Source organism: Acinonyx jubatus, chromosome E4, assembly GCF_027475565.1.
Source record: "Acinonyx jubatus isolate Ajub_Pintada_27869175 chromosome E4, VMU_Ajub_asm_v1.0, whole genome shotgun sequence".
NCBI classification, from domain to species: domain Eukaryota; kingdom Metazoa; phylum Chordata; class Mammalia; order Carnivora; family Felidae; genus Acinonyx; species Acinonyx jubatus.
In genome coordinates this window covers 35,577,661-35,604,341 of record NC_069395.1, presented here as the reverse complement: position 1 = coordinate 35,604,341, position 26,681 = coordinate 35,577,661, and the positions used below count along the sequence as shown (strand labels likewise).

The window sequence follows — 26,681 nt, the reverse complement described above, 5'->3', positions numbered from 1 at the left end:
AAGCCCTTTAAAGACAGAGAAATTGGGGAAGAGATTGGAAGGACAGGGGGCAGAAGGAGCAGACGGACCAGCTGTGAAGGCCATGCCGCTTGGAAGATGCTCCGGGAAAGGTGAAGTTGATGCGTTTCCATTACATTCCTCTTTGGCAAGCTGCAGGCACCTCACAGCCACCTGCTGGTTGCACAATGAGACTCTTCAGATGATTATAAAGAACTTCCAACTCCTGTTCCCTCACCCCAGGCTTTCTGTCATCTTGAGGTCCTCGACTCATCAAATCTAAACTCTAGAGCCTGAAGATCTGTTCATGTGGCCTTGGGAAGGCTGGGCAGAAGGCGGCCAGCAGGCTCCCACACCACCTGCCTTCCCCCTCCTTCCTCAGCAGCCTGGCTCCTCACTCCCACGAGGGCATGATCAGGGCCAAGAGCCTTCATGAGCCCCCCCACCCCACCCCTCCTGGCCCTCTGGGGTGCAAGGAGTCAGCAGGGATATGCTCCCCATCCCGCCAGGGCCATCTGCACCAATTATAAGCCCTTTGGAAGCCAGCAGAGGGCTGTTTAGCTGCTGGTTCTCTATGATTAGCTAGTTCTTGTCTTTTGAATATTGCACATGGTGCAGCCAGCTGTACGAAGCATTCATGATTCAAAGCTTTTCTCCCCTCAAAAAGAAAAGTGCTAAGCTAGTTGTTACTACTATGGGGAAGGAAAAAAAATAAGAAATAGCAAGACAGTATGTAATTCCAGCTCAGGCATTATTATCCATAGTCCAATAAATTCTCTTCTCTCCCTTATTTGGTGTATGTGAGAGATCTGATGTTAAGGCATCCTTTTAATGGAACCATTCCAGAGAATCAACTTTTTGCAATCAACTCAGGAGCCAGGGCCAGCTACTGAGGCTTACCTTCTTTCCCAGGTACCGAGCCAAGAACAAAAGAAGTGCTTTGTTCACACTTGAAATCCTCCGTGTTCTCACAGGTGAGAAGCAGTTGGCTGCCTATAAGCCAGCACTAAAATCACTAGGGATGCTTAATCAAATGCAGATTCCTGGGGCTATCTCATGGACTTAAAATCCAGGTTCACACATGTGTAGAGATCCAGAGAAGCCGCAGCTCTGGGAGTCTTGTAAGCAGTGGTAATGAGAGCCATGAGATCAGCTACAGTGCAGCATAATGAACACAGAAATAGAAGAGGGGGGGCAACCAGAGCCCCTTTTTCCTCCTATCTCTGAACCAGGCAAGGGAACCCATTTCTTTTCTCATAATATACATGCTCCATGTATACATGGTAAACAGCAGCACAGATAGGCCAATAACACACAGGACACTCTGGGGATATAAAACGGTCTTTGTAGCATTGGTTTGGGCAGCTTATGACTGTCACCTCAATTTTCAGAACTTTAGGAACCCATCTGTATATGGAATGAATAGTTCTACTTTCCCTGTTGAGGGAAAAGAGAAATAAAAATGCCTATTTAAATACTTAGCAGGAAGACTACCCCAAAAGTGATTTTACTTGTTTTTGCTAAGCAATTTTAAGTGTGTCCAAGTAAAAGAAAATCTGTACCAATTACAGGCTGTTCCATTGAGGATAATGGGAGCCACATATCTCACTGTCTGAGAGGGGAGTTACAACTACAGACAGGGAGAACACCGGAAGGCGTCCGTGGTGTCAAAGTGTGGTGTGAATTCATGGTTTTCAATACATGGATATAGAAATAAATTCAGATGCTGTGTGTGTATACACACCCACAATGATAGTAATGGGTTATAACCCATTGAATAGAAGATGAAACTACAAGCCCATACTGATGGAAATTAACAAATAACAGGAAAAGAGTAACTCCATACTGGAAAACCCTGGCAAACAGTGCCTTAAACAAGTGGTCAGTTAGCGGGGCATATGGCTGGCTCACTCAGTAGAGCATGTGCCTCTTGATCTCAGGGTTGTAGGTTCGAGCCCCACAATGGATGTAGACACTACTTAAAAATAAAATTTTTAAAAAACAATTTTAAAAAGACAAAAGAAAAACAAGTGGTCAGTTAGCATCATCACTGACGGGGCACATGGACACTGTGTGCCACCTGATGAGACGGGGTGAGGACACAGCAGTGCTTCAGTGTTCCTGCTAGTGGTGCGTCAACTAAACCTAATCAAAGGGAAACATTATCCAAAATAATAACCAGTCTGTAATCTTCAAAAATGTCAAAGTCAAGAAAGCCAGCAAAAAGCTGGGGTAGTCTTCCAGAATAAAGGACACTACAGAGGTACGACAATGAAAGGCAACATGTAATTCTCAACTATCTCCTTTTGCTATTAAGGACATGACTGGACCACTTGGCAGAACCTGAATGGTGGCCAAGGATTAGACGGCAATAAGTATTAATGGCAGTTTCCTGATTTGATATTTGTTTTCTGGTTACATGGAAAAATGTCCTTGTTTACAGGAAATACACACTACATCCAGGGGTAATTTTTACGAATGATAGGCCCATCAAGTCAGCAACTTATTCTCAAATGGTTTAGGTTCAGGACTTACAATTTTTCTGGGAATATTTCAAAATAAAAATGTTTTTAGAAGTGTGATTTTCATTTTTATCTGTATAGGACTTAAAAAAGGGCCACCATAATAATGAAGACAGTGACATGAAGACAGATGTCATGACACCAAGAGTCTCACAAAATTATTTCTTGAAACAGAGTAAAGATTAATGTTATTTCAAATAACACGATTTTAAGTGTATATTTTACAACATTTACTATTGTGAGTTAAAAAAAAAATCAGTGAATGTATTCTTCTAGGCTGAATTAAAATAGAATATTTAAGATTTAAAAAAGTTTGGCTGGGGAAAAATAATAGTTTTGCAAAACACGTGTGATCCACAATTAAGATGATATTCAGCAGCAAGAAGTCTCCCAATATTCTCACAACCAATTCTCACAAGCAATGACATGTATGCCATACTTTAAGGAAGCATCAGACAGAAATAGGCAAATCTGAAAGAATTTACCAAGTGTAATAAATTAGAGAATAAAATAACACCAGAAGAATTTATGGCTTACAAAAAGTTTCACAAGTAGAACGTTTTCCTTCTGGCAACCTCTCAGAGTTCTATTAGCTCCCTCCTGATCTCTGAAAGATGTGCCCAGAATCTGGTTTGCATTTAACTTTTCAGGGACGCATGACCTAAAGAGAAAGACGTATCCGCTCTGCTGCTGCCCGGTGCTCCTTCCTGGAGCAGTCCTTGCGTAAGTGATCAGAATTGGGTCCAAGTGGCACAGAACCAAGCATCAGGTATCCCGCCAATACCGTTTCCTGTCCAACAAGTTCTCATCTTTCTCCAGTAATGAAGAGGTGGACGTTCTTGTGGGACTGCAGCATCTGTGCAGCCCGCTCCACGCCAACCACAGCAGCCAACCTCTGGGCGTCGTACTTGGAGTAGAGGACAGTGCAAGTCCAGGTGGCTTCCTCTCCTCTGCTGGTGGCTCTCAGCATGTTACAGACTTCACTGTAGAAGTGGGGATATGTTGGCAGTTCATAGAAAATCAGGTTCCTGATCCCTTTTATGGTATACCTATTAGGAGGGGAAAGAGAGGCTATATCTCCTTGAGAACATTTATGGAAAAGCTACCTGAGAGTTCGACAGGGGCGTAGCTCCCTCTTGCTGCTCCATGCTCAAGGAGGAAGATAATGGCTCACCATCCGACAGATCAAAGGTTATTTTGAGTTGGAAGGGCTTATTTTGTGACAACGTATTTGAATTCCTAATGTTTGGCTTGAGATAGTGATAAAACAAATTTGCATTTCTTGAGCCTACTCTGGGTAGACCAAGGTAGGATGGGGAAGAACAGTAGACTAGGATTAAAGATCTGTCACAGAAAATTTAAAAAGTAAACACAACTTAACGTCACCCTTATTATAATCGGGCAAAACAGAATGTCCTGTAATGGCAATGAGGTCAGACCCAGGTCGTAAAATGAACTGCATAAACTGTAAAGGAGTTCCCATCAGTCTTCTCTTGTCACTCTGCAGACATGCTAACTCCATGGCAGATGTCCCACGTTCACCCATTTACAAAATCCTGACTGAGGACCCATCAGGCATTACGGAAAAGCAATTAGTTTCAACAGCTCGTGCACTTCTCTCCCTGCTGCAGCGCTGTATGCAGTGGTGGGGTGGGGGTAGGGGGGCGGGGGGGCAAGGTGCGGACCTTAGGGACTCACTGTATGGTTCGGGTCCGGGTCAATTATTTCCTCTGGGGCCCCATAACAAAAGATTTTATAGTTGACAAAGTTCTGATTTTTCCTGCTAAAGCCCTCTCATACGCTGCTGATATAAGACTCACTTGGGAATTCTATTTTATTCACAGAGGATCCGCTTTCCTTGTCTTCTTATCCCACAGATCATCCTGATCTCTCTGGAGACCCTCATCTTCCAAACTGTAACTGCAACCCACTACTTGGTTCACTTTTCCACATTACCACAAGGAAGGAATTCCAATGGCTAATGAACTTGAGTACACTGTTCTACCTCACTAGTTATCGAAACAAACAAAAGCAAACACCAAGTTCCACTTGTGCTTTGTACGTAGAAAACTCAAGACAGCACTGCTTCCACACTAACCAGAAAAAGCCACATAACCTATGTTCCTTTTCCTGAGCCTAGACAGCACATGTCACAAGGCAACCAAGTGAACTGATTCAATGGTATGCTGGTGTATGTTTAAGAACTGGTTCTCAGTGGGGAAGAGAGGGTGCGGATTTGAAGCAATTGCCAAATTCTGTGGTGTAAATACTCCCACCGTGGCCAATTTCAAGCTACCAACGTTATGTTGCTAAACTTGGGAGTCGGGAAGAGATGGGCAAGCAGATCTCACGAGCCAGCCCACCACGGACTGAATTCCAGAGTGACAAACCTCTCTGAAGAGAGTGTTTCTGGCAGAGCACAGGAGGAAGAGGGCAGCTGCCAAGAAAATGGGTAGCAAGAAAAGAGCTGTACAAATTCTTAAAGGGCAAATGTAGGCCTGTGCGACAGTTGAGAACCCTTGAGATTGGTGGACACTCCTTTAGCTCGCGTTCACTCGTGAGCTCTCTTCTACAGGCCTCTGATGGGGGTCGTGGAGAAAGGTGGGAGGCGAGGCAGGAGACCTGAGAGAGACTCCTCGGTGCAGACATGAAACCTCACTCACTTCCCAGACCCATATGTATATGAAGTAAAATCTGAAACTGCTGAGAGAGGGGCAAAGGTCAAGAGCTGGGGCTGGGGCCTTAAAGGCCCACCCATGCTTCCTCACCACAAGACTTACTTACACCCAGTAAAAAGCAGCAGCAGACTGTCCCTGGGGAAAGAACACAAAATCCATTCAGCCCAAGATCCTACACTGACATAAGCACAGGTCTGCCACCACCGTGGGAGAAGCAGGAAGTTCTTTCCTACCAAGATCCCTCACAGATTCAAGGTAGGGTTTGGCTGCCACGGAGTGGGCTGCAGGAATGCTGACCGGGCCCCAGCTCCGCAGCCTAGGATGAACAGGGCCCGCCTCAAACCAAGCCACACGGAGAGAACCCCAATCCCACCTCAAGCCTCGCAGGGAGTAACAAGCAAGAGCAGCCTGCTGCTGCAAAAGGGGCTCGAGTGGGGAGAGACCCCTCCTCTGTCACAGGGGCACAGGGCTTGGTGGAAGCCGAGAGAAGATGGACACTGAGAAAAGACCTGCCGGTACCCCAGGCCCTACACTAAGCACTGACTGCTAGAGGAATTTGAAGTCTGTGGTGCATGGAAGGTTAGCTACAGTAATAACCAAATCCTGACTCGATTCACAACTCCCACACGAGTGGCCTGAAGAGTAAGAGGTATGCCTGATTGTAAGTACTGCCCATCTCAGCCCCTACATTCAATTGACAATTACAAACACACACACACACACACACACGCACGCACACACACACACGCACGCACACATGCAAGACTCTTTAAAAGACATTAACACACTGAGGAATCACTCTGGCAACAAGTGGGGTTTTGCAGAAATAGGCTAATGGAGTATAAATTATTGTGTGTGTATTTTGGGGAGGGAGAGAAGATATGGGGAAGACAGAGGGAGGGAGGAAAGGGCAATGCATAATAAATTTTTCAATGTATACAGTTTTTGAGCTCACAAGTTTTCCTGTCTAAATTTATTCTAATAAAATAACTAGACAACCATGCCATCAATTATGCACATAGATGTTCTTGGCATTGTTGCACATAATAGAACAATTTTTTTAGAATCTATATACCCATGAAAAGGAAACTGAGCTACTTATATATCCATACAACATACTATATGCCATTTAAAAGGATGCAATACACACCTCGTAGCTTACTTATAAATAGAAAAGGTACTTTTACAATGAAGAGATCTAGCAGATACACTTTGACCAAGTGATTACATTCAACATCACCAAAAATGATATAAACCGACATTATGTGCCTCTTGACAAGACAGAGTGGAAAGTATACAATATCCTCTATGTGGAGTTCTCGCCAAAAGATGTTTAATCTAGTCTGAACGTCACTGCACTATGAATCACCTGTCTGGTTGTGTGCTTGAAATATCTGTGCTTCGTTCCCATCCCCAGACACAGGGATTTAATTGGCACTGGGGTGTATGCCTTGGGTATTTGGATCTTTAAAAGCTCCCCAAGGGGATTTTAATGTACAGCAAAATCTGGGAACCAGTGATCTGAATAATAAAACAAAACAACCTGAATAATAAAACAAAACAATTATACAATCTAGGCTTCGGGACATTCTGTAGGAAACTGGATTGGCTCTTCAAAAAATGTCAAGGGAAAAAAAGCAACAGAATTATTTTAGATCAAGGTTTCTTAACCTCCACACTACTGACCTATTGAGCCAGATAATTCTTTGTTGTGGGGCTATCCTCTGTACTCTAGGGTATCCAGAAACATCCTGGCCGCAATCCACTAGAAGCACTAGACCACTAGAATAACCCTCCAGTTTTGACCACCAAAAATGTCTTCTGGAACAAAACTGCCCCCAGCTGAGAACTACTAAGACAGACTAAAGAAACATTAACCAAATGTAACGTATGATCCTTGACCGAATCCTGGATTATGGGGTGTAACAGCTACAATGGTCATCAGGACAACAAGGAAAATTTGAATACAGACTATGTATCAGATGATATTACTATAATAATATCAAGTGGTTTGATAGTGGTATTACCATTAGATAAAATAATATTCTTGTTTTTAGGAGCTACATGCTGAAAGATTTAGGGGTTCAATGTCATGAAGCCCCTGAACTTGTTTACAAATGGTTCAGAAAGAAAAATTAAGATGTGAATGGACAGAGAGAAGGAAAGACAGAGAACAGGGGTGCATACAAATGTGGCAAAATGCTAACAGCTGGTGAAATCCCAGCAAAAGGAGCTATCGACGTTCACTATTATAGTCTTACAATTTCCTGTGAAATGAAATCTTTCCAAATAAAAAGCTGGGGGAAGGGAGGACATGATAGAGCTATGTATGTCAACTTAAAAATGCACCCATGATACACAAATACATATGCCAAAATGTTAACATATTAAAATTCTTTTTCAATGAACACATAAAATGCATAAAGAAAAAAATCCCAACGAGTACAATGTAATCCCAATTTAGTTAAAAAAAAAAAATGCGTGTGTGGGGATACACACGTTTGTACATGTGCACGTATTTTTCACATTAAAAAAACACACTAAAATGGGTATTAATATCAGGGCAGTGAGATTCCATTTTCTTTTTTTTAACCTACATTTTCCAAGTTCTCTACAACAATTGTCTAACACTCTTAGAATCAGCGTACTTATAAAACAAAACAACAAAACAAATTCTACTAAGTGCTGTATTTAAAACCCAAGAAGATCTTTCTCAGTTTCAATCTCCCACAACAGACTAGGTATCTCCTGGAAACAGTAAGCGTGGTGACGGCCTCTTCAGAGGGACAGTTACTCTCGATTCTCCATAATATTCAGCATCCCTTCCCCTATGTAGCTTCTTCCTCCCCTGGGACAGGTTTTGGGTCTTCAGTGACCCCTAGAAATAGGACTCAATGGCTGGATGGGAACTTTAAGGACAAAGGACATTCAGATGTCGACCTCACCTACCAAATGTGAAAGATAAATGAGGCACTCACAGCTGATTTGAAAGGCTGGTTTCTCCACATTGTCTATAAAGCTGGTCTGCTATTTCCAGAACTGGGGATTCTCACGTAGGGGCTGGGAGTAGTCAGAAATATCCCAGTATGCCTGGGTGACTCAGTCGGTTAAGCATCTGACTTTGGCTCAGGTCATGGCCTCATGGTTTGTGAGTCTGACCCCGTATCGGGCTCTGTGCTGACAGCTTGGAGCCTGAAGCCTGCTTTGGATTCTATGTCTGTCTGTCTGTCTGTCTGTCTCTCTCTCTGCCCCTCCCCTCCCTCTCTGCCTCTCTCCTGCTGGTGCTCTCTTTCTCTCTCGAAAATAAACATTAAGAAAAAAAAAGGAAGATAAAAGAAATACCCCAGCAGCCTTTCCCAACCCCATAAATCCCACTTCCAGAGTTTCTGACTTGTGCCCTGGTTAAGAATTCTCCCTGCTGTAGCAACCCAGTGATAAAGCTCACAGAAAGGACTGTGAAGCATCCCATCCTTCGGTGGGTATCATGACCAAAGGCCTGTCCAATCCTAAAATTCAACTCGTTTCATCCCCCAATCCCCACAAAAAAATGAATCATCTTCTGGATGAAAATGTTTTGCTAGCTCACAAAAAAGCAGTGGTATTTCTAACACTGCCTACTTCTAGAGAGAATATAAATACAGAATTTCAGAGCTGGATATTAAAGTTTAACATATGTTTCCCAAGGTCAAATCGAATCACAAAAGCATTGCAGATAAAAGCACCTATCATCACTTTGATGACCTTTCAAGCAAAAAAATCTAGAGCTGGAAACTTTGAGATAATTAGCAGTCGCAGAACACTGAAGCACATTGTTTCTATTCATCTTCAATCCAGGACAGGATATACTCACGAACCTGGTCCAGGGTATAAAGCAAGTGGTACATGCTTGATTTGTCTTTATAATGATTTGGGGGCTAAATAGTTTGGTAAATACAGTGGTGTAAGCCAGTGGATTGTGCCGCCTACTTAAGACATCATGCCCTCTCCTTGAAAAGCTGCTATATGAGAACACTCTTTTCCTCCCGGCTTAATTCATACTTGCTATAGACCATCACGCTGGGAAATTTTCCAATCCATACACTTCACTTAAAAGGCCTGCTTTCGTGTGTCAAGCTGACAGAAAACTAAGGTCTCTTAAGACCTGCCGAGTGCAAACTCCCCCAAAATATCACTTTCCAACATGAATGAAAACAACTCACCGGAACAAAGCAAATAACGATGCCAAAATTCATCAGCACTCTTTGGCCAAACAGCCCTGTGTAGGTGGCCCAGAATGGAGCCCAGAGAACACAAATGTAGCCGTTTCTCCTCTCTCCACTCACAGATCACCTAGTCAGCAGAATAGCCAAAGAGGTCATGTCATGTCAGCTCAGCCCTGGTGGGATGCTAGATTCCTCCCTCCCCATCTTAGTAACAAGAACATGTCTGGGGAGCACATCCTAACATCAGGATAAACTAAAAGGCAAAGCAATGCCAATGTGCATCATCAAATATGCTCCAAAGCCTAGAAGAGTTCTTATGTGTTTGGAGTTCTCTGAGAAAAAGTGCCCCTCAGTAGTACATGTGACTGAGAATTAATAAAACGGTAAAGGCAAAACGTAAATTCACTGAACATTATTGTGAATCAGGAAAGAAGAGATAATAGGATGCAATTTTCCCTCTCTCTGTAGATAAGGGTTTAAAAAGGGCTTTTCACTTGGCAGCAGAGACAAACTTGGCAAAACCATAAAATACCTGACTTCTCAGGGCACGAAAGGTTGCAAATAGTAACAGAAAGCCCAATATTACTAACACTCTAATTAGAATTTTTAAAAAAAGGCCAATCCAGGGCCGCCTGGGTGGCTCAGTCAGTTAAGCGTCCAACTTCGGCTCAGGTCATGATCTCATGGTTTGTGAGTTTGAGCCCCACACCGGGCTCTGTGCTGACAGCTCAGAGCTTGGAGCCTGCTTCGGATTCTGTGTCCCCCTCTCTCTGCCCCTCGCCCCCCACCTCTCAAAAGTAAATAAACATTTAAAAAAAATTTTTTTTAAAGGCCAGTCCAACTTGTTTTGTCAAAATCACATAGTGGGGAAGCAAAGCAAATTCTGAAATCATTAAATATTCAGTTGTAAGCCCCTCATCTTTTGCCTCCTACAAACAAGGGGCCCCTCACTCCTAGTCTCCTTGGTCAGGAAGTGTGTGTGCACCTCTTCAAGACACACTGGAACTTTCTGAACACTGACTTTGTGCTCAGCCTCCACCTCCGCCTCCACAGACCACACAGTCCCTGGTATTTTGGCTTTGCTTCCATGACAGGGCCCTCTGCTTCCTACAGTCACTTCAGTTGTGCTATCTAGAGTTGTTCAACTCAGTCATGTCTTTCTTGAGGTGTACAACCACAGCTACAGGAAGCATCCCCAAGTGTGGACCCGCTCCAGACCCACACAGATTATACTGTAGTCACTCATTTGTTTCTACATTCTCCAACAAAGCCCATTTGGGGAGGAAGCCAACCAACCAACCAAGAAGAGCCTGTCCAGTTCCAAAACTCTCTGGCTCCTCTACAAAAGGTAGACACAAGAGGACCTCACAACACTGCAAAGCTTACCATGCACTCAGAAGTAGGCCATGATCCACACTGCATTTTCCCCTCCTGAGAGGACACTCAAAACCTGGCACTACTTTACCTTTTGTAGAAATGGAAGCGTTCTGTGAGGAGCAGAAACTGCTTCTCTCCTTGAAGGAAGAAGTGTCTGGCCCTAGAGACACCAGACTTCGGGGTGTACTCGCAGATGTGGGTGAAGTTCAGTTCTTCCTTCTTGAAGTAATTTCGGAGGCGCACAAAGTCAAAGTAGGAGGGGACATAGATGAGCGTGTGAGACATGACTGCATCACGATACTGAGACAAAATCTTGTTCACAAAAAAGTTAAACCTGATTTGGAAAAGCAAAGGGCAAAGTCAATGACCGAGAGATTAGCCCTCAGTGTCCTCACTAACTGGGTTACCCTGAGCAAGTCACAATCTCCTTCTACCTCCCCCAAAAGGCCAGTATGGCCTACCTCATCACAAAGAGATTATATAAGGATAAAAAAATAAGTGCTAACACTATTCATTGTAACAAATAGATGCGATGCCAGTATATCTCAGAGAATTATTCTAGAAGTACGTACACAAACCATTCACTCACGCATTCATTCATTCTGTTGTCAATCAACAAATCATCACTGAACAACTCCCATGGTCCCCTGACCAACACCATGAGGAGACAGGGAAAATGCAGAGAGAATTAAAAACACTGGAACCTTGATGTCTGCAGGAAGCAAAAGGTGAAGGGCTTAGATTTGAATATTTAAAGGTTTCAAAAATGAAAAAAGAAAAAAGTAAAGGTTTCAGTGTTCGCTTCTGGGCATTAATTCCTGCTCTGAAGGGCTTAAAATTAAGTTGTTAACATAGAACACTCTGCAGCATTAACCAGTGTAATGTAATTAAGAAATGCCCCAATCTTGTGGAAAGGCCCCGATCTGCAGTACTAATGCTATCACTAACCAGCTGGGGAACTAGGACAAGGTACCATTCCTTTCTGGGCTTCAGTCTCCTCCTCTGTCAATGATGATTAGGTTCAATTATCTCATCTCATAGGCCAAAGCCAAATCCCTCTCTCTGACCCCCAAGTGTCCAATGGGACCAGGAAGGGATAGGTACCTGTCATCAATCACTGAAGCTAGGTTTTCAGCTTCCATCCTCTGGAAGACATGTGGAAGCTGCACCAGGACATGGCTGATGGAGCCTGTCATTGGGACGTTCCTCACAGCCACCTGTCAGGAGTCAATTAGAGTGTCAGGAGGCCAGCCATCCCCACTGCTGACCAAATGCCATCTTCTCCTTATGCCTCATGACCCAAACAGTACACAGTGCTTCATGAAGACCCAGTGAAACAAGGAGAGAGCCCACCTGGCCTTGCAGATTGACACAGTACTTGTTGAACACGGAGTTGATCTGGGCATCCTGCAGGGCCCCGAAAAGCAGTGTCTGGCGATAATACTTGGACCAATTATTGAGGCTCCACATCCTCACTCGAGAGAAGTCCACCCCATGTGAATCCAATGGCAGTAGGTTCATGTGGTTCATCAAATGCTTTGAACAAAAATAACTACCATTAATTTTTATTCTGGATGTACCTGTTGGGCACTGCTAAGCATTTTATAAATCTATCATCTTATTAACCCCATGGGCTATGTACAATCAACCTCCAAATCACACCAGAAAATCGAGGCCCAGATGGGTGTGAATTGCCCAGTTAGGTGAACACTGCCAAAAGGAAGGTAAGCTAAAACTGACCATCTCTTGGATCTTTCAGAAAGGATCAAAATGGTACTTGCAGGAATATTCCTTTAAAAGGAACTTCAGAAATGTTGCCTGGTCACTCTATGGGTTCTTCAGTCCCAGACTTGGATAAGAAGAGAAATGTCATGGAAAACAGAGCTGTTGTTCTTCAGTGACTTAGTTCTCAAACATTAGGAGATCCCCAGAGACACAACACCTGCCTTTCCCTCAAATTAAGAAATAAGACTCAGCTATCAACATGCCTTTTCTATCTTCATTATATTTTCACCTGGAAATCTATATTAACAGATAACAAGTACTATAAATGTATTCCCTCCTTTATGACTAAATGCTCCCCTTTATCTGCCCCAACCTTCCTGCAAGCCCTGGGACTACAGAAGCAAGTTCTCATGTGCCTGTAAAAACCAAACCTATGGCTCTGTGATAAGGATTATTCCAAAGCAAAAATGGTCAACACTGCAGAGTATGTGGGGAAGGAGGAAAAATTACAGCATGTTACAGTAGGAAGATAAAGACCTCCTACATTTCTCTGTAAAACAAGATCACACATTAAGAAATCCTGAGCCACATTTCCCATTTCCTCTGAAGGCCAAACAAGAGAGAATGAGCATAACTGGTAGGAAGAATTAGTCAGGTAAAGACCTTCCAGGTTAAAAGGAACCAACCTACCAACCAGCCACTCAAGTGGTCTATTCACAGAAGTGACCTTTGAAGGGAAGAAATCTTTGCTGGAGATATGACAATACTGACAAGAATTTTTATTTCTCTGCATGATTATTGACCAATCTGTGGGTAGAAAACGGGACAACAGGCTTTTTCAAACTGGAAAATGTGAAACATTTCCATTTCCAAACTGAGTTCTCACTTGGACTTAAATAGCCCTTTAAGAGTTAAACCACTGGTGCGCCTGGGTGGGTCAGTGGATCGAGAGTCTGACCTCAGCTCAGGTCATGATCTCACGGTGCATGGGCTTGAGCCCCATGTTGAGCTTTGAGCTGACAGCACAGAGCCTGTTTCACATTCTTTGTCTCCCTCTCCCTCTCCCTCTCCCTCCCCCACTCACGCACATGCTCTCTCTCAAAAATAAGTATTAAAAAAGAAAAAAAAAAGGCTTAAACAACTCTCCCTAAATGTGAACTTTGTCACTCTAAATGTAAATGACCACCATTACCAGGACATGCTCCCAGTTCTGCATCAGGTAAATGTCAGCTTGATCAATGATGAGAAGCTCAATAGAAGACAAAAAGTCAAAATCTCTCTTCTTCTCTCCTTCTCCACCAATGATGGTCCTCAAGCCCAGCGGGGAGGCAATGAGGATGTCGGAGGAGTAAAAGGGGGCATACAGTCGGATGCTCCTCTGAAGGATTGCCACTCCTACAGGAAACAGCCAAGTGCACATTACTTCATTAGTTCCCACCAAGCCATTGGCTTTCACCCTCTGATGTATGTTGTACCTTCACATCTTTCCCTTAGCACATAACCATGTTCAAGTTGTTTCACTTACTAAAATAATAATAATCTTCCCTCTCTTGAGTCTATGGTCCCATCTAGCTCCCCTTCTCTTCTTTTCCTTTAGGGCCAACTTCCCCAGAGGATGGTCTCCACTTAGAAACCTCCCACTCATTCCTCAATGCATCACAATCTGGCTCAATTCTCAGCACTCCACTGAAATGACTCTTGCCAAGGTCACCAATTCAATGACACTTTAGTGTTTCTTATCACAAATGCATAAAGCAGCATATTGAACCAATCTTCCTTGAAATGTTCTTTTCCTCACTTTAATACTCACTTCCATTTCTATACCTGACCTGGCCCATGTCAATCTTTCCATATCCAAACAGCTCTTCCACAAATCCCTGATTTGGCTGTAAGTTCTACTTTCACTCTACCTAAGTTTATGGGTAATAAATGGGTATTCACCATTTACCAATAAATTGGTATTCACCAACCACGACTGTAACATCACCTCTACAATGATCTGTATTTCCAGCCCACATCTCTTTCCTGAGCTCAAAACTGACATCAGCAGCAGCTTGCAGGACACTTGCACATGTTTAAAACTAAACATCAACTCTTGGGGTGCCTGGGTGGCTCAGCTGGTTGGGTGGCCAACTTTGGCTCAGGTCATGATCTCATGGTTTGTGGGTTTGAGCCCTGCATCAGGCTCTGGGCCAACAGCTCAGAGCCTCGACCCTTCTTTGGATTCTGTGTCTCCCTCTCTCTCTGTCCCTCCCCTGCTCATGCTGTCTCTCAAAAACAAACATTAAAAAAAATGTAAAACTAAACATCAACTCCTGTCCCGTTTCACCTGACACTCCAGTCCTGCTAAAGCCTATATAAATCTTAGGTCATGCCTGGCTTATTCACCCTGATGCCTCTGCACATGCAGTTTCCTGTCTGAAATCTTTTCCTGCATGCTGACCGCCCCTCTTTGTAACTTTCTATAAATGGCACCTCCACCAGGAGGCCTTCCCTATCTTGTCCTCGTTTGGAGTACAGAAATTGCTTTAAACACTCCCAGAACATCCACTGCATCCTGTGATCAGTACTTATCATGATCATTCTGTATTGTTTTCCCATGAGGCTGGATTTCCTTAGCAACACGAACCATAACTTTTATTTCTGTATCTCTAGCTTCCTAACAGTACCCGGCACCCAACAGATGCTTTATAAATGTTTGTTGAATGAACATTTTCCCAAGAACATTACTCTATCAATACACAACCAACCAAGTATATGGGAGTTGAATGAGACAAGCAAACACAAAACAAGTTGGGTGGCAGTTGGTAAGTCCTGAGTGGAGACAATTCAGGGGTAGGCACTCTACATGGCCAGTAGGAGGAAAGTCCACCATTATGCGTAGACACTCAGTTTATTTAGCCTCCCCCGAGGGACCCACTCAGCCTGTGTCACTTCCAACTCCCCTGTAGCATCAACTACTAGCTATGGGTGTGCTGAGACATTTGTTATAAATGTGCACGTATCTTTATGTAAGAGCTTCAGAGATGCTCCACCCTTAGCCCAGCGTCCACCCCATTAGCCAAGCAAAACTCTCTCCTCTGGCAGACAAGATGTTTCAAATGCACCCCACCCCTGTTAGGAGGACATCTCAACCCCCTGAGAGAATGCCTAATTCCAGGCTTCTAGTCTTTGGCCATGAGAACCTCACACTGTAGGTCCCTTGGGGTCTGAGTTCTGACAAGGAGGAATTACCAATCCGAAAGTGGTCATCGATGTTGCCGACAAACACAGCTTCATAATCCTCAGGCCTCTTCAGGTTGGGTGGTCTCTCCTCAGGATCTGAGCCATACTCTCCCTTAAACCTCTTTTTATTGCTCACAATTATTTTCTTCTTGCTGTCGCCCTCGAGGAGGCTGATGAAGAGCTGGACCACCCGTAGAGCAGCTTCCCGGAAGGGCACCACTATCAGCACCTGTGGAGGAAGCCGCAGCAGCCTTGGTGGGACCAGGGGAAGGATGGGCAGCTGCAAGTCAGCCTGCTGAGGACATGGAGCTCAAGAACCCTCCACAGAGCGGCAGCCCCTGGAAGGGCTCATATCTAGATCACCCCTTTTGCACAGGACCTGGCTCAGTACTAGAAGCTGAGTACCTCTCATATCCACAGTACTGTGTCCTGTGGACTTTAAGCTCATGGCCCCACAGGAGGCATTTCTCAACCAGAATGTCGAAATACCTTTCAGGATTAAGTCAATGCCTTTAACAGCTGCCCACTAGCAAAAACCCAATAGAAACATACAAGTGGCAAGGAATGGTACTCATTTCTGTCTCCCATAGAACTTAGTATTGGTATTTTTGTCCATAAGCCTCAAAGGGTAAATATATAATGAATAAGTAAATGAATTAGCTGTAATAAGTACAGAACAAATAAAGCTGGTAAGGAAAAGGATTAATGAATCACTACTTTTCTAGAATGTTCTTTAGTACCTTTTTCAGAAATGATGATAAAGCATTTCTGAAATAAGATCATATCTCAATGGAAAATTAAGTTTTCCAAACATTTCCAAAAATGCTTAAAGTTACAACTGTTAAGAATGAAAACAGAATATGCTTGATAAATAAATTTCTAACTAGCCTTCTGTAAATATCAACAATGTGAACAGCCCATCAGATCACACAATCCATCAAATTCTAAATGTGCTTCACGGTTAATCTGCTTCATTTTTCTCTACAACTGTAAATGGAAACAGATAAATCTATAATCCTTATGTCCAAGACTCAGTTTCCCAGAAAGGGAACCAGCACAGCTGGAGAGATGTCATGATTCAGCCTGGTACAGTGCAGCAGTGAGGACCCAAGATTGAAGAGGGCCAAGTTACTGGCCTAGTAGCCACGCTGTGTAAGCGTCCAGGCTTCAATTTCCCCAGCTTTCAAGTAAGGGGTTGGACCAAGAAATGTCTAAGATCCGCATCAGTATTAAACCGTAGAATCCTACTAAACTCAGTAAAACAATCTAAAAAATCTTTTTAGATTCTTCAATATGGAGGGATATAGGCTAAGGGGGTATACGAAATGGACGACACAAGATGTAGCCACTTAACATGAATAACATGAGCACAACTAAAACACATTTCTTCCCAAAGCCCCCAAATCAACTGGAACTTACGCTTATGAACCCACATAAATGTAATAGTTTTAGGCAGTAATAACTATATAATGGAAATATAGGAATTTGTTTTCCAAGGTTTACATATGTATGTGGCTCAGTGAAGAGAATCCTTGGTTCTAATCCCATCTCTGCTACTTGAGCATCCCTGGTTCTCTTTAGCAAGGTCCTCTATGAATCTGGGTCTCTGTTCATAGCTTTAACATCCAGGGATTGGATAAAAGGCTTACTAAGGTTCCATCCAGCTCTGACAATCACCAAGAGGAGATTTACAATGAAGTGTCATTTACACATGTTCAGGGTTATCTTTAAGGAAAACTATCACGGAAGTACCTGTGACTTACAAGTTTCCAGTTAAATCCACAAATATGCAGCTAGACACAGTCCACTGAGCTGTCTACTGTACTGCTCTGACACTACCTGGCCCAACTAACATGCTCACTCTTGGACTCATTAATTATTCCAGAATTCGTATCATTAAAATAGTTGAGTACCTGCTAAGTGCGAGGCAGTGCCCATATGGCAGTACCTATATGGCAGTGCCTTGCAGCCTCCTTCTTGAGGACAAAGTCCTCCTGCTGTCACTCACCTTGGGCCTTGTTAGCCCTTGGTCTCTGAAGTCATCATCGTCACCCACCCCAAGTTTCTGGCTGCGGCGTCTGCTATTGTTACCGAGCACCTGGGCGTTGGCTTTGAGGACATGATTTATTACATGCAAGCAGTACACATGGCGGATCTCCTCCCCATTCTTCAGGGCGGTCCTTTCTGGGTAGAAAAGGTCCCGGTAAGAATTCATAATTAGGAAGAGCTCTTTCTGGAGGGGTGTGAAGGGGCTACTTGATTTAGGGGAACCAGAGACGAACTGGCTGTTGGTCTTGGTCCAGGTGGATTCCAGAGGCTTCTGGAGATGAAGTGACTTTAAGTCAATGTCCTTTGATGGTTTAAATGTTTCCAACTTCTGAAACTTCGATGAAAAGACAAGCTGGCCCAATATGGGCCACTAGGAAAGAGACAGATCAAGAGCTAAGTTAGAAATGCAAAAAATAAAAAATAAAGTTAAATCAAAAAAAAAAAGAAATGCATTATACTATGTTACACTCACACAATTCCTAATCTACCAAGATCTCTCTGATTTACAAGATCATTTTGTTTAATCCTAACCAACAACCCTGCAAGGTAGATGCTATAATGCTCTTCTTACAGTTTAGGAAAGCTGAGGTTCAGAGAGGTTATATGATTCAGACAAACTTTCCAGGAGAGAACAGAGCTAAGAGCCAGAGCCCAAGGTTTCTGACTTCCAACCTGACCTCTTCACTGTGTCAGTGTGTCCCAAACTATTCTGTGGAATATGTTATAGGAAATCAAAATTCATTGCAGAAGAGAAAGGGCTCCAAGGTCAAATAACTTTGGTAAACATCATAAAAGCTAATCCTCCTCCGGGAGAGTCACAATGTATATTAAATACAAAAGGTTCTGGTGAGTCCTGTGATAAGAACTCTGTTCTATTTTATTTAACCTAAAGTTCTCCAAATTTACTTGGACATGGAATAATTTTTTTGCGGGGGGGGATACAGCTATTAAAATCCTAAAGTATATTTTTGTGAGACACCAGTTTGGAAATTTTTGCACTGTAACAAAACTGATGACCTGGGGTGGGGGGTGGGGGGACAAAAAGAATGATCTCAGCAATAAAAAGAATCATTAATATGCACCAACGACTGGGATGAACCTCAAGGGAATTATGCAAAGTAAAAAAAGCCAATCTGTAGGATTCTTTTTTTTTTTAATGTTCATTTATTTTGAGAGAGACTGCGCGTGCATGCGTGCATGCAAGGGAGGGGCAGAGAGAGAAGAGAGAGAATACCAAGCAGATTCCATGCTGCCAGCACAGAGCCCCACACAGGGTTCGATCTCACAAACCATGAGATCCTGACCTGAGCCAAAATCAAGAGTCAGACGCTTAACTGACTGAGCCACCCAGGCATCCCAGGGTTCTTTTACATAACACTTTTGAAATGACAAAACTGTAAAATAGAGAACAGATAGTGATTACCAAGGATTAGGAATCAGAGGCAGGGAGGGAGGTGTGGTTTTAAAAGGGCAAGTGGGAACAAGAGAGATCTTTAAAGTGCTGGAAATGTTCTGCATCTTGACTTTTGTGGTGGACAGAGGACACTTAACACAGTGCAGAACTTAACACACACACAAAAGAGTAGGAGCAAAACCGGGGAAAGTTGAATAAGACAGAAGAGTATGTCAATGTCAATTTCCTGGCCCTGATACTATACCACAGTTTTGTAAGATGTTACCAATGGGGGAAAGTGGGCAAAGGGCATAAGGGGTGTCTTTATTTCTTACAATTGAATCTATAATTATTATCTCAGTAAAAATTTCAATTAAACAAGGATGACCAATTCTTATAAACAGCATGAGCTGGTGAAAAACAAAAAACACAAAGAAGTAAAAAATTGCTCCACATTTGCATTACTTAGTTGTGAACCTATCTCAGATTATTTCAAACAAACAGCAGCAGTAGCTACTGTTTTACTCAACACTTTCTATGTATCAGTCAGTAAACTAAATTTCTTCATTTTGAGATAAGCACTGTTGCCCCCCTCTAACAGATGAGAAGAGTGGAGATCAAAAAGGTAGATTAACTTGCCTTACGTCATGCAACAACGCCTCTCAGATGCTGATCTAAACCCTGGTGTACCTGTCTCCAAAGCCACTCTTCTCTGGCTCCCACACTCCAGCTTCCCCAGGCCTTTCTAGCTACACCTGTGCTCCCCTAGGCTCTTCCAGCCTTCCTAGGTTATGCTCCCCTGTCCCATCTACCACCAGCATGCATCATATGTTCGAGGAGACCGCCAAAACCCAAGACCATTGCTTTACTTGGAGCTTTACTTCATTTGTGACCACTAACCAAGCAACACTTACTTTTAGCTGGTGAGTAGTTTTGGAATTTGTGGCAACAGCCTGAATTTCTTTTTCTTTCAGTTCTTTGTTCACATGCTGTAGAAATGGATCTAATTCAGAAATCCAGAATGTCAGAACACTTGGAGAAAACAGGTGTTTTCTTGGTCTTCCCTCTAAACAACACACTTCTTTCCATGGTGTTAACTCATCCTTTCTCCCATCTGATCTCCCCACCCTCTCTCCCAGCTCAAAAGTTTCCAATGGGTTCCTTTTCCTAACACACTTCTCTAATCACTTTACTTCCCAGCTCAAAACCCTTGAAGAAGCTTCTCAGTCTGAAATCTGGGGTGCTGCAGGATGTACAACTCCAATCTACTTCTCCAATACAATCTTTGAATTACATGGCCCTCAAACTCTTCTGCCACTGTGGGATTCCTTCCTTCGATGAAAAATTCTATTCTGTCCTTCACCTCATTTTTGTATGTCCAAATATTATCAGTTTAATGTTATCTCCTGACTCACAATAAATATTTCCCTGGAGCCTACCGTGCCAGGCACAGTGCTGGTTCCACTAACAAGCCATCCTCAGTCCCCTAGGGACAGTACCCCCACCCCGTCCCTACCCACCCACTGCAACACATATATGAGCAGACTTGTCTCATACACTAGACTGTAAGATCCCTGACAGCAGGTCCATGTCTGACTTATCTAACATTGCAGGACATGCAGAAATGCTCAATACTCAACTGAGTTGAACAAATGATCCAAATGGTAGCATCTGTACTTGGGGTTATCTCCAGTCCTCTGAGCTGCCCACCCAACCTTGTCTTCCAGTCCCACTCATTAAGAAGCAGAGAAAAGTTGGGGCGCCTAGGTGGCTCAGTCAGTTGTGTCTGACCTGATTTCGGCTTAGGTCATGATCTCAGTTTGTGAGATCTAGTGCAGGGCCTGCTAGGGATTCTTCCCTCCCCCACTATCACGCACACATGTGCTCTCCCAAAATAAATAAATAAACTTCAAAAAAAATGTTTTTAAAGAAGCAGAGAAAAGGTAAATGACCTATGCAAGGATCCAAATGGTAAAACTTCAAATGCAATGCACTTTCTACTAAACACCTAAGACAGAACAATAGGACATAAGAATTCTAGGTGCTTATATACCTATATAGGCAAAACAACCAGAGAAATTTTAGGATAATCAAGCTTCCTAATGTCACCTCCAATGTTTTTAAAGTTTTGATGGTTCAGAATGGGGTTTGTGCCCAAATTCTACCTGCTAACTTCTCTTTCTCCAGCACAACACCCAACGGAACCAAATAAACCAAATATAGATCAAAATTTCAGCTTCAGTAATTGTAGAGCTAAGTTGAAGAAAGGCAACGGGACCAAAAAGGCCATCAGAGCAAAGAACAAGACCAACCTGACTTGCCTGCCAGGCACAGGCTGAGAAAGTGGAGCTGAGAGAGAGAGCAGAGACCTACCTACCCCCACCACAGCCAGACCTTGTCCAAGTCACTGCCACTGGGACACAGGCATGACCAAGAGGCTGAGAGAGAATGGAGAGACAGCATGGAGCTTTCTGGCCTCTAAGGGGCTCCCTGGTAACGAGGACCAATCAGATTAGCCAGTCCTGAGTCTACAAATCTGGAAAACTCCTGCTCCAATAACAAAGAGCAAGTGAAGAGCAGACAGAAAAGCGCAAAATACTTTTCTCCTTTCTCTTCCTTCCCTGCTTGGGGAGAAAATCAGAGGTCTTCTCCTGACTCCCAACTGTGGAGATCCGGGATCTGGGGAACCGGCCTTCCCTACTATCACTCTTAGGCGGTTTGTCCTACTAAATAGCCTCCTGATTCCCAACACTGCCTAACCACTGAAAACCACAAAATACCTTTGGGAAATATTTCTTTCCAGCTCTAGATGGAGCTGCTAACCCGTTTTTATTGCTGCTCATGCCAGTAACCAGAGATTTAACGGGGTGTATTAGCCCACAAGCCTCCATGCTAAGCACCTGGTGAAACTGAACCAACACACACTGTGCTCTGACCTTGTGATGCATTCAGAGAACACATGCCTCCACTCTCCTCTTCAAGAAAATTGGTTTCCAGGCTGAAGAGTGACTCGTGTTTTGCATCTGTAAACTCCTCGGAGGATTCTTGTGATGTGCCAAGTGGCCCATCCCCACCTTTTCCCTCAGGGTCAGGAGGACCTGTCATTTTGAGAAACATTTTATAAAATTATTTATGCATAAATATAATTATACTTCTGTGGACCAGTAAAACTTAATTCTTTAGCCTAAATCAACACTGATGTTCATTACTATTATTTATTTTTAAGCAAATTCAGGTGTAAGACTTAGGTTTCAAAATTAAGCCTGACCGTTGACCCCATTCCAGTTAGGAATTTATTGTAAGATGATAACTGGACAAAGTACACTAAGATGAACATGTAAGGATGTTTAATGCAGCAGTGATTATGACCAAAAATAACTGGAAAAATTGATTTCATCCTTTTCTATCAATGGAGTAATAATTAAGTTACCACATAGCATTGACAACGAAATACTGTGTAATTAAGAAGCTAATATGAATCCACAATTACTCACAGAGAAAAGGACTGTGGTATACTATTAAAGAAAAAAAGTAAATTACATAAGTGTATGAGACCATTACACACACACACACACACACACACACATTTCTACTCACACTTGTATCCATAAAAAAGTAATCTGGAGGGTTACATAAAACACTAAAGGTGTTTATCCCAAGGTAGTAGAGATACAGGTTAACTATACTACCCTCTTAAGTTTTATAATTAAAAAAAACAACCTCACAAACTTTTCATTTTCAAAAATCCAAAACAGGAAATAAAAAAACAAAACAAAAAGCCCCCTAAGTCTGAGGCAATAAACTTTCATCCCAGGGAAACTGAATTAAAATACTAAGGATGGTGAATGACATCTTAGAGAGAAAAATACAGCTGTAAGGAAAATAGGCCTTCAGATAGTAAGATATAAAAAGTTACTCAGATACACTGACAATGGGATATTACTCCAGCAATACAAAGTCATGAATTGCTAACACATAAATGACATGGATGAACCACAAAAACATGAGGAGCCAAAGGAGCCAGACACAGGAAGGTATACACTGTATGTTTCCACTTATATGAATTTCTAGAACAGGCAAAACTAATCTGTAGGGAAAGAATGCGAGTCAGTGGTTGCCTGATGCCAGCAGGGAGAAATGGACTCTAAAGAGACAAGACACCTTTTGGAAGTGTTGGAAATGTTCTGAATCTTGATTTTGGTGATAATAGCACGGATGTACACGTTTGTCAAACGCCTCAAGTTGTATACTTAAAACGGGTACGCTTTATTGTACGTAAATCACAGCTCCATAAAGTTGGTTTCAAAGTTAGAGGAAAAAAGTCACCTGGAAGTCCGAGTGAGAGAATTCCTTTAAACTTCCAATCTCAGCTCTTCTCTGCAGCCTGCCCCCATTTACTCCAGCATGCAACCACTTGGCATTTCTCCCACGCCTTACTGCTAGTTGTTACATACAAATCTGCTGCTTCAAAATGTTTGTATTTTTATGTCTGTCTTCCATTAAATTTGGTTTCTCTAAGGGACAATGATCTCTTTAACTGAAACTGTCACAAAAACAGAATTTTGTCCCCTTTCCTCTGAATCAAGAAAACTTTAACTAGGATTGATGAAGACCTGGAAATTATAAGCAAAAATATTACTTCTGCATTTTTCTGGCCAGAGGGTCCTGTGTTTTCATCGGACTCTCAAAGATATCACTGAACCAACCAAGGTTAAGAGTCTCTGCTTTGGATCCATGTGCTTTCCCCCAACTCACTCAGTACAGGGAGGGCACTGTGCTCAGGGGGCAATCTGTCCCGACACAGAGGATGTCTGAAGACACTTACCCTCCCGCACTTTGGCAGACTCGGGCGCTGTCTCTTCCTCCACGGTGACATCACTTCCACCATCATCATCATCCATTTCTGCCTCATCTACAGCACTGTCTTCTTCCACTTCTTCCTCCTCCTCCTCTTCCTCTGAAACATTCTTTAATGTGGCGAGTAGTCTGTGGTACCCAGAAACTTGCTCTGGTTCGCTCTCCGCTTCACTTTCAGAACCTGAAGTATCTGAACTCTCTGACTAAAAGGAAAATGGGAATTTTTGAAACAGAAACAAACCATTCGTTTCTACCCTATGATGATTATCATCAGACCAAAAGTATAACAGGTTCAGACTTTCATAAATAAAAATTAGTTTTTCTGTAAATATGCAATCCTATCTATTCAACCATCCCCAGCAACAAAGTTATTTTATTTTTTTTTAGAAAAAAAATTTTTTACATTCATTTATTTTCGAGAGACAGAATGAGACAAAGTGAGAGTGGGGGAGAGGCAGAGAGAAAGGGAGACACAGGATCGGAAGCAGGCTCCAGGCTCTGAGCTGTCAGCACAGAGCCCGACACGGGGCTTGAACCCCCGAGCCGTGAGGTCATGACCTGAGCCAAAGTCAGATGCTCAACCAGTTGAGCCACCCAGGGGCCCCAACAAAGTTATTTTAAAAAGATAGTCTGGCTATGATTCTAGGAACTTTCACCTTCTTTGAACTGATAATGTTCCACATGGGAAGAAAGCTGACTAAAAACAGAGCTTTGGGTTATGAGAACTAATTTTTTTTATAATTATTTTTAATGTTTATTTATTTTTGAGAGACAGAGAGCGAGAGAGAGAGACAGAGTGAGTATGTGAGCATGGAAGGAGCAGAGAGAGAGAGGGAAACACAGAATCCAAGGCAGGCTCCAGGCTCTGAGCACAGCACAGAGCCCGACGCAGAACTCGAACTCATGAACTGCAAGATCATGACCTGAGCCGAAGTCAGATACTTAAATGACGGAGCTGCCCACAGGTCCCAGAAGTTAAACTAATCTATGTGTTAGGTATTTGGCACCTTGAAAGGAACAACAAGAAAATTACAATACAACAAAAGAATTTAGTGGGGTTTTGTTTTGTTTTGTTTTGTCTTTTAGTTTGTTGTAATGAGTTAGGACCCCTGTTCAGTTTGCATTGTTTGTGGCTCCTTTTATGTTAAGTAAACAAGATACTCCTTAGGATTCACCAAGAGAGCCCTCTAATAAGCCTCCTTACCAGGTTCGAACAGGCTAATCTCTCAGGAGAGTTTCAAACTCTGGTTACTGTATTAGTTGTCACAATGACATTTTAACAGACATATGCATTCAAAAGTACACATTACTAAAATAATAGCTTACGTCTAAAATCGAAAGGAGTGGAAATGTAGCCAGACTTCATCGTTATTATATACAGTCTTAAAACAACCCAGAACCAACTAGTGTAAAAAAAAGTATAAAGCATTACCGGTTGATAAATCTGTGGTTTTCCTTCCTTTCCTGAAACCCTGAGAAGAAACAAGTTATGTTACACTACTAGCATGTAGCAACTAGTAAAAAGTCTAATGATACAACTTTATTTTTTGAGAGAGACAGAGCCAGCGCATGCGCAAGCTCCAGCAGGGGAGAGGGGCAGAGAGAGGGAGTGTTGAGCAGGCCCCATGCTCAGCATACAGCCCGGTGCCAGGTTCAATCCAAAGACCTGAACGGAAATCAAGAGTTGAACGCTCAACGAACAGGCGCCCATAATGACACAACTTTAAGTGAAAAAAGCAGAATATACCATTATAAATACATAACTATAGTCACATAAAAACTATGTATGCTCTTGGACAGGGATTGTAAGAATACAGCAAACTGATAATTGACAAAAGTTTAACAACGTCACAATGACAAACACAGTACCTGGCTCTCATCGGAAAGAAGTATCAATTTAGCAAATAAAATACATTTTCTAGCACATTGCTTCATTACAATGTCCTCAACTGCTGATGAAGCAGCCCTAAGTGGAGTGGCGGGTGAGGACTAAGATCATAGCTGAGAGTCCGGACACTCAAAGGAAACCACAACTACCGATACACTGGTTTCCTCATTGTAACTGGATAAATCAGTAATGTCGAAAGGCCCAGACAACTCTTTGAAAACACAAAACACCAAAATCAATGTTAGAAAACCTCTGACAGTACGAAAAGCAGCCCCCCACCCCATAGGGGGCGTGCGGTCCAGCATAAAGCTAAGGGCTCAACAAAAGGCAGGAAGACCCACGAAGAACCCCATCCCAGGCGGGATGCCACCGAAATCCTCCCAGGCCGCGGGGGAAGCGCGGGAAGCGGTGGGGAGCGGGGGGCGCCGCTCTGTCCCGATCCCCAGGGAGACCAGCGGACCCAACCCGGGAAAAGCCACGGACACGGCTGGCCCCGGCAGTGCCCCTCCATACCTGTCATAGAAGGGATGCTCCTCGCCGAAATCCCGAAGATGCTTCTTCTGCTTTTTAGTCAGGGTGTTGAGCAGCTGGCTCTGGCTCCGGCTCCCGCGTTTGCCCATAGCAAAAACGTCAAGGTCGCCCACCTTCAAGAGCCGCGTTTCCCACCTGTTAGCTGTCTCAACTCACTCACGCGAGGTCGCCCACGGCGCTTTACGGCGGAACCAGGTTGCCATAAAGCAGAGCCGTTTTACGTCGCCTTGTACGACA

The 26,681-nt window shown here is 43.1% G+C and overlaps 1 protein-coding gene across 3 annotated transcripts; it reads right to left on the bottom strand.

Annotated features, from left to right (window-relative positions):
* Positions 1 to 2,369: 2,369 nt before the first annotated feature.
* UTP25 (UTP25 small subunit processome component) lies at positions 2,370 to 26,658 on the bottom strand. Of its 3 annotated transcripts, XM_015079977.3 has the most exons (12): positions 26,427 to 26,658; positions 25,458 to 25,497; positions 23,994 to 24,228; positions 22,105 to 22,266; positions 20,083 to 20,171; positions 17,735 to 18,145; positions 15,736 to 15,955; positions 13,694 to 13,896; positions 12,130 to 12,312; positions 11,881 to 11,993; positions 10,865 to 11,110; positions 2,370 to 3,568 (listed from the first exon to the last, which is right to left on the bottom strand). In XM_015079977.3, exons 1-12 carry the CDS (start codon positions 26,531 to 26,533, stop codon positions 3,325 to 3,327), a joined length of 2,253 nt encoding a protein of 750 aa, XP_014935463.2. In that variant the 5' UTR covers positions 26,534 to 26,658; the 3' UTR covers positions 2,370 to 3,324. The 3 variants fall into 3 exon arrangements, with proteins under 3 accessions (XP_014935463.2, XP_026930321.1, XP_053065589.1); XM_027074520.2 differs by lacking the exon at positions 25,458 to 25,497 and having other exon boundaries at positions 26,427 to 26,565; XM_053209614.1 differs by lacking the exons at positions 25,458 to 25,497; positions 26,427 to 26,658 and having other exon boundaries at positions 23,924 to 24,053.
* Between the last annotated feature and the right edge of the window lie 23 nt (positions 26,659 to 26,681).